This window comes from Microtus ochrogaster, chromosome 7 (assembly GCF_000317375.1).
Source record: "Microtus ochrogaster isolate Prairie Vole_2 chromosome 7, MicOch1.0, whole genome shotgun sequence".
In the NCBI taxonomy this organism is placed as follows: Eukaryota; Metazoa; Chordata; class Mammalia; order Rodentia; family Cricetidae; genus Microtus; species Microtus ochrogaster.
In genome coordinates this window covers 24,853,375-24,862,247 of record NC_022014.1, presented here as the reverse complement: position 1 = coordinate 24,862,247, position 8,873 = coordinate 24,853,375, and the positions used below count along the sequence as shown (strand labels likewise).

The following is an 8,873-nucleotide window of genomic DNA, read 5'->3' as shown; positions in this document are numbered from 1 at the left end:
AACCAAATCCTCAAGGATAAAATATGTTCCAACCTACAACCTTGTTAGTGAGGGCCTGAGGGACTGTGTCTTGGGATTCCTGTAATGATCCTGGGAGAGTCCTTGGAAACGCTGCGCTGGGGAAAACAGGAAGTGTGGGGATGGGGGAGCCAAAGTTGTTCCCTAGTGTGGTTTCAGGCCAGGCCCTTCATGCTGGGAGCCTTAGCGATACAGATGATGGAAGAGGGAATTGGAGCAGCTTTGCATAGTGACATTCAAACTCTTTAGCCCTCTCAACAACTGGGCTGCCCAAACCCCAGAGGTAGTGCACACTCTGTGGGACGGAGAGACTTCTCCTCCATGTCTTAGCAACTGCTTATCCCCCGTGGGCCTCAGCTTTCTTATCTGTAAAATGCACATGATTTTCTTTCTTAAGTTTTCTGTGAGAATAAAATCCAACAATCTATGCAAAGTTCCTCCTAGGGGGTGGCCAATACTTTCACTAACTTAGGAACAATGGGTATCATTCATCACATACTCGCTATATTAGTATGCCAAGATCTTTACATGGGGTTGATTGGGTTCCAGTCATCTTTCCAGTGATTCTGTCATGTACCCGTATCCCTCCCTCACATTTTACAGAATTATAAGTTGACTTTCAAAGTGAGTCAGTCATTTTCTTATAGCCACACAGGAATCTGATGGAGGAAGGTCATTGGTTAATTAAATAAAGAAGCTGCTTGCCCTGATAGGTTAAAACATAGGTGGGAGGAGTAAACAGAACAGAATGCTGGGAGGAAGAGGAAGTGAGGTCAGACTCTACAGCTCTCCTCTCGGGGGCAGAGGCCTCAGAGAGACACGATGCTCCACTCTTGCGGGCAGAGGCGAGAGCTCTGCTCTCTGAGGCACATGTGATGAAGCTCCGACCCAGGATGGGCGTAGGCTAGAATCTTCCCGGTAAGACCGGTGCTCACTAAGACCTGTGCTCACAGATTATTAGAGATGGGTTGATCGGGATATCAGAATTAGCCAGTAAGGGCTAGAGCTAAAGGGCCAAGCAGTGTTTAAATGAATACAATTTGTGTGTTGTTATTTCGGGGCTTGAGCTAGCCAAGCAGCTGGAGTGCTGGGGACGCAGCCCCGTCGCTCTTATTACTACAAACACTTTTTTTAGAATTTCATACATGAGTACTATGTTTACATCATTCCCACTGCAACTTCCCCTCCTTAAACTCCCCTTATGCCCTTCCATTCCTTCTCAGATTCATGACTTCTCGTGTGTGTGTGTGTGTGTGTGTGTGTGTGTGTGTGTGTGTGTAACCTACTGATCCCATTTAATGTTGTTTGTATATGTGTATGTTTAGGGCTGACCACTTGGGATTGGACAATCAGTTACATCCCTGTGGAAGACTGATTTTTCTCCCTCTCTTAGCAGCCATTAATTGCCTGTAGCTCTTTGTCTAGGTTTAGGGCCTTGTGGAATTTCTCTCCATCATGGTGGGATGTCACCTCACAGCAAATGGCCTAGCCCTCACGGTCTTTCTAACCCTCTTCCTTGATGCTCCCTGAACCTTAGATGTAGGAGTTGGATTCTAGTTGAATCAGTTGGAGATTGGTACCCTACGGTCATTTGTTCTCTGCATGTGACCATCTGTGGATTTCTGTGATGGTCTCTGTCTGCTGCAAAGAGAAGCTACTTTGATGAGGCTTGAAAACTAAAGGCACTTGTATATATAAGAATAAGAATGTCGAATACAGCTGGTAGTTCTACTGGTTTAGGAATCAGGCAGTAGGAGACTCTCCTTTAGAGTCTATGACCTCACCAGGCATTAGTAGTTGACTAGGTCATAGTATGAGGCACAAATTCCCTCCTACTAAGTGGATCTTAAATACAATTATACAGTTGTTGGTTACCTCCAAGATATAAGTGCCACTATTGTACTCTTGAGTATATCTTGCCATTCTGCCCATTGTTGGGGTTCATAAGCTTGGCAGCTGGGTAGGACTTTTAATTGCCTTTCTCCATTGGCAGCTTGCATAGCACCTTTGAATACTATTGGTAGTTCTGATTTTTGTGATGATTATTGATGCCTATGTAGGATAAACAGGAGATGATCTCAAGACATCCTAATCCTTGTAATAGCAATCTGTGTTCCAAGGAGATTTATGTATGCTTTATTGAGCACACAGGAATGAATTAATTACCACGAGAAAAGTTTTTGCCAAATTGTGCTGTGATGAACTATGCCTAAAATAAACTTCTTGGGGTCAGATTTCTGAAGTTTGAATCAACACACACCAGCTAATAAGTCATGCTGAATTGAGATGTCTTCTTGCCTCCCACAGATTGTTACTCTAATTGCCATGAAGGTCACTTAGACAGCCTCATCCCCCACAATGACAGATAGTGCTGGATGTAGTAGCCTAATCTGGCAGTTTTACTCTTTCAGAACCAAAAATACAACCTTCTGCCCCTTCTGGGCTCTAAAGTCTCCACTGAAAATTGGTTTACTATTCTAATGGGCCAACTTTGCATATGACTTTGCCCATCTGTTTGTCACTCCATTGTCTTCCTTCTAAATACTTAGTGTTTGACTGTAATATGATGTGGGGAGTTTCTCCTCTGGCCCTGTTTGGCATTATTTGTGTCTCTTGTACCTAGATGGCATCTCTTGCCTCAGATTTGAAATCTTTTTCTTTTATTGGAAATACTTTCTGTGTCTTTGGTACCTAAGTCTCCTTCTTTATGCATATACTTTATAAACTGAGTGTTTTACTGTGTCTCATAGATCTCATTTGTTCCTGCCAGTCACATTTTTGTCACTGACTTTAACCAAATGGTCTAATTCTTCTCCTTCATCTTCAAACCCTAGTATTTCATCCTCCATGTGATCCATTCTATTGGTGATGCTTTCCAATGACTTTTGTATCATTTGGTTTATTGAATTTTTCTTTTGGAGAATCATTGATTTTTCACCAGTATTTCTATCCCTGTTGAATACTATTTTTATCTTGGATTGACTTCCTTATTTCATCTAACTATTTGTATTATTATGAAATTTATTCAGGATTTTTCTTGTGTATGTTGGGGGCTTTCCTCTTAAAATTCTTTCACGTGTGTGTGTCCTTTTTGAGCTCTTGGATATAATTATATCAATTTTTTCAATTATCTGTTCAGAATCTTCTAAGTCATTGTCATGGCAGCCATTGCTATGGAACTAGTAGCTTTTGGAGGAGACATTTTATCATGAGTGTTCCTGACACTAGTGTTTATATATTGAAATCTATCCCTCTGGAGTATTTATTGGTTATTACTTTCTGCAAAACCTGTGTAAGATTTTTTCCCCCGTTACTTGATAGTGTACCTGCTTTGTGGACTTTTGCTAAGCTCATTATTGTTAAAAATTCAGTCATGGAGAGACTTGGTATTGATTCACCTATAGAATAGTCAAAGGTGATCTCATCTGGATCTCAGGGGCCATGGTTTCTGACCTCATAAACCAGATTCCATGCTGTTTGGTGAAGGTTGTTCCAGGGACAAGGGCTTTATGTATCCTCCAGGCTCAAGAACTGGAGTTTGTAAATGCTTAGGAATTTATGAGTGTTAATTGCATGAACTGGAATGTGTGTGGGTGTGTGCAGCATTGCGGATGTGCACCAGTGTGAGTGGCTCATAGAATCTCCTGCTTTCCTACTTGGGGAGTGTGCACTGGGATGTATACTGGAAACAAGGTATCACAGGTGGTCATGAATTCCCAACTTCACAATCTAGGGTGTGCGCGAGGTAGAAATTGTGTGAGTGTCGGTCCCAGAACACCTAGCATGCTTGGCCAGGGTGAATAACTGAGCATCAGAATTGTTTGTATGGAGCAGGAGGTCTGGCTGGGGACCTCTTGCTGATGGGTTCAGGTTAGTTCGACAGGGGGAAGTCATGCATAGTACTAGGAACCTACTTAACTACCTGGAGCTAGTGGCATCATAGATCTTTGAGGAAAAGCTATTACTGCTACAATACTAAGCCACCATAATTTCCAATTTCATTTTAAATATATATCCTTATACCAGTAAGTGTCGCTCCCACCTCTCATTATAGAGGCTTCTCTGTACAGCAGACTGAGACCAATACAGAAACTACAACCAGTCAAGATGCAGAAACGACTGACCTTGGAATGCCCAGGCCTGATGGATACATCTACAACACAATTCATGCACCTCAGGGGCCATCACAGAAGAGGTACTGGGAATATTGTACAAGCCAGAGAACTGAGAAGTCTACCATAGATTTTTGTCTCCTAGAAATTACAGGGAAGCTACATCCTTAGTATCTCAACAATTGGGCTGCCTAAGCAAGATGTGAACAATAATAATACCCATTGACATGTTATCATGAAAAGGGGAAACCTCACAGAATCCCGCAGCCTAGACAAAGAACTTCAAGAAAGTAAAGGTTGCTGACAGAGGGAGAATAAGTCTTTCCCAAGAATGAGTCCTCTAACTGGTCATTCAGTACCAAGTGGTCAGCCCTGCAATCATATACATACAAGCAGAACTTAATGGACACAGCAAGTGTATTCATTTATTTATACATTTATGTATCTGTAACAATACCAATAAGAAATCATGAAATGGAGAGGGAGGAGGCATGGAAGGTGTTGGATGGAGGGAAGGGAAGAGTTGAAATGATATAGTTACATTTTAACTATTTTTTTTTTAATGTTCAAGATCCAGTTGCTGCCATGACTGGGTTCTGATGAAGTTTCTTCTCTTGGAGTCAGACAGTCACCTTCCTACTGCATCTTCACATGTCAGGGAGTGAGGACGGTTGAGGGTCCTGAGTCTCATGAGACCCCTCATTGGATTACAACCCCACCACAACCTCATTTCACCGTCATCACTGATATCTTTTTTTTTTTGCTTGAAAATAAATATTTTTCCAGGTTCTGGCTTTTATAAATAATGCTGCTATGAACATAGTTAAACAAATGCTTTTGTAGTATGATAGGGCATCTCTTGGGTATATTCCCAAGAGTGGTATTGCTGGATCCTGAGGTAGGTTGATTCCCAATTTCCTGAGAAACCGCCACACTGATTTCCAAAGTGGTTGCACAAGTTTGCATTCCCACCAGCAATGGATGAGTGTTCCCATTACTCCACATCCTCTCCAGCATAGGCTATCATTTGGTGTTTTTGATTTTAGTCATTCTGACAGCTGTACTATCCTGAGTGAAATAACCCAGACACAAAAAGATGAATATGAATATGTACTCACTCATTAGTGGACTCTAGCCATAAACAAAGGACATTAAGCCTATAGTTCGCAAGCCTAGAGAAGCCAAATAACAAGGTGAACTCAAAGAAAAACATATATAGATCCTCCTAGAAATTGGAAGCAAACAAGATTGCTGGGCAAAAGTTGGGAGCATGGGGGTGGGGGTAGGGGTGGAGGTGAGGCTGGGTGAAGGGAAGACGGGGAGAGAGAAGGGAGAAAGGAAAGACTGGAGAGAGCTTGGGGGAGTGGGAGGGTGGAGATGGAGGAAGGGCAGATATAGGAGCAGGGAAGAAGGGAGCCATTTTAGGGTTGGCAAGAGACTTGGGAGCTCAGTCCATTGCTCTGATGAGGGTCTTTGTCCCTATCTCCATCCGTAGCTGGATGAAGATTCTATGGTGATATTCGAGATAAACATCAGTGTGATAGTAGGTCAAGGCCAGTTCAGGCACCTCTGTTCTGCTGTCCAAGGACCTAGCTGGGGACATCCCCGTCTCCTGCCCTCTCTTAAGAAGGGAGGGGGAGGGAGGAAGGTGAGTGGGGGAGCGGGAAGGGAATGGGAGGAGGCAAGGAAGTGTAAATTTTTTAATGTAAAAAAGAGAGAAAGAAAGAAAGAAAGAAAGAAAGAAAGAAAGAAAGAAAGAAAGAAAGAAAGAAAGAAAATATTTTTTAAACTGTTGAGAGTTTCATGTATATCCACAATTATTTTAATCATGTCTACTTCCATCACCCCTGTGGGATTCCCCCTGGAGTCCTGCCCCAGCACATCTGCTTCCCAGTTACTTGTCTTCTTTTCCTTTTAGAGAAATATCCCACTGTGTCTAATCAAAGTGCCTGAGGTGGGGTCACCCACACCCGTGGGAGCACATTTACTTTCTAATCACCACATCTCCAAATAAGTCACATCGTGGGTGGAGGCGTCAGGGATTCAACAGATGAATTGGAAAGAATTGCTATTTGAGTCATATCATGAAAAATACTTACTTGAATATAATCAAACTTAGGTGAATCTCCAAAAACTACATCTCAAGACAGCAATTTTTAATATAATAATGATTTTTAATTATTTACAGTTAAACATTAGAAGACTTTATTTATAACTGCTACCAAATATTTGGAAAGAATAGTTTCATTTACCATTGTAATAATAAAATAGTGTAAATTTTATGTAGAATGTGAGAAAATATACATCTAAATCGCAACTTTTATTTCATTCAGCTCCAAATTTGTATTTATCATAACTTAAAGAAATACTTTTGGGAAAATAAAACAAATCTCTAAGGAAAAAAATCTTGTAACAATGTATTTTTTTTTTTACTTCCCCTTGAAACAGGTCATCATGCAGCATAGGCTGCCCTCAGAGTTGCTGGCTGAATTTCGCATCCCACTGCCTCCATTCTCATGTGCTAGGATTACAAGCATGCACAACCATGCCCAGTTTATACTGTGTTTTCTTCCCTCCTGATCAGTCTCATGCCATGTCTCGCTTTCCTGTCAGGACCCTTCTCAGGGCACCCTGCACATCAGGGTTCCTGAGGCTGTAGATGAGTGGGTTCAGCATGGGACTGACGACAGTGTTGAGGATGCCAATGCCCTTGTCCTTGTCTGAAGCCTCCACTGAACCCAGCCTCATGTAGCTGAAGACACCTGTCCCATAGAAGATGCCCACCACAGTGAGGTGGGAGCCACACGTGGAGAAGGCTTTCTTCCTGCCCTCAGAAGATCGGATTCTCAAAACTGCAACTGCCACGTGGATGTAGGAGGTAACGATGAGAATCACAGGTGCACCAGCCATGAGGACCCCCAGACCAAAGAGCAGCAGCTCATTGAGCTGGGTGCTGGAGCAGGAGAGCTGGAAGAGCTGGGGCAGGTCACAGTAGAAGTGATTGATCACACTGGGGCCACAGAAGTTGAGTGTGGATATGGCCACAGTGTGTGTTAGTGCATTGCTGAAGGCACAAGCCCAGGATGTGGCCACCAAGATCCTCTGGACTGTGTGGTTCATGCGGGTGCTGTAGGTGAGGGGCCGGCAGATGGCCAGGAACCGGTCATAAGCCATGGCTGTCAACAGGAAGCAGTCAACGCCAGCCAGCAGATGGAAGAAGAAGAGCTGTGTGAGGCAGGCTCCATAAGGAACTGAACGCTTGTGGGTCAAGAGACGACCCAACATTGAGGGAACGGTGACACTGATGCACCCCACATCCAGCATGGACAGATTCCCCAGGAAGAAGTACATGGGAGTGTGGAGTTTGGGTTCCACCAAGACAGCTGCCAGGATGCTTAGATTGCCCCCAACTGTGAGCAGGTAGGCAAAGAAGAAGATCACAAAGATGGCTGGCTGCAGCCCTGTTGACTCTACCAAGCCCAGAAGAATGAACTCAGTAACTGCTGTTCCATTGCTCTCAGATTTGGACTCCATGAATTCCTGTGATAAGACATTTCAGAGTAGAAACGATCCATCTTTACTATAATTAGTTAGTAAAAATACACTGGTACATTTTCATACGCTATGCCTGAAGGTAAGCTTATGTATGTCCCAGCGGTAGTGTGGTAGCTTGAATATAATTGGCCCCCATAAGCTCATAGGGAGTGGCACTATTGGGAGGTGTGACTTTGTCAGGGTAGGTATGGCCTTGTTGGAGGAAGTGTGTAACTGTGGGGGTGGGCTTGGAGGTCTCTTTTGCTTAAGCTTTGCTTGGTGCCACAGCTACTTCCCGTTGTCGTTGTCTGCCGATCAAGATGTAGCCAGCACCACGCTCTCCACCATATGTTAATGGACTAAGCCTCTAAAGCTGCAAGGTGTCACCTCAATTAATTGTTTTCTTTTATAAGAGCTGTCATGGTCATGATGTCTCTTCACAGAAATAAAAACCCTAACTAAAACAGCTGTTTTCTCTCCTCTGGCCAAACCTTACTTATTATCTCCAGTTCTTGACTTTTACCTCAAAACCTAACCTTTTCATTGCCTGATGGTACCATTACTTCAGACATTTCTCCACGCACCATGAGAAGATGTGAGATAAATAAATGCAATGAAAAATAAAACAAAGCCAAAATTGCCTACTGTGAAACTGTCTAAGTAAAACTCAAGAGGGAGACAAAAACATGGGAAACTCAGAATTATGAGAAAATTAGTAAAGTAGGAAAGGTAATTAAAGTCAGTCATGACACATGAAGGAGGTTGATTCAAGTTGAAGGCCAACCAGGCAACACAGTGAGAGGAGAGACAATGGGAGAAGGAGAGTCAGGGAGAGGAGCTACCCATAAACCAAGAATTTTTAGATAAGTATTTTCAGAACGTTTACCTTCTATTTAACAAGCAAATGCCTTTCTTTGACTTTACTTTTTGTGAATTTTTTGTTTTTTCAATTGCAAATGTATTTGTTTTCTCATCTTTATAACTCTTTGAAGATGTCATATAATGTGTTTTGATTATATTCATCCCTACTCCCACTCTTCCCAGATCTGTGCCCCTTCCCTACCCAGCTTCATGTCCTCTGCTTTTTTTAAGCTATCTAGTACAGTTTGTGCCACCCATATACTCCTGGATGTGTGGCCTCCGCTGGGGGGTGGTCTGCCTCCCAGGAGCCATATCCATGAAAATTTAATTTTTAATCATCTATGTCTT

General features: G+C 42.8%; 1 protein-coding gene across 1 annotated transcript; it reads right to left on the bottom strand.

Moving 5' to 3' along the window:
- Positions 1–6,716: 6,716 nt before the first annotated feature.
- On the bottom strand, positions 6,717–7,676 carry LOC101997531 (olfactory receptor 3A1-like). Its single transcript, XM_005349571.2, has one exon. The coding sequence runs from the start codon at positions 7,662–7,664 to the stop codon at positions 6,717–6,719; it is 948 nt and encodes a 315-aa protein (XP_005349628.1). The 5' UTR covers positions 7,665–7,676.
- Positions 7,677–8,873: the final 1,197 nt, after the last annotated feature.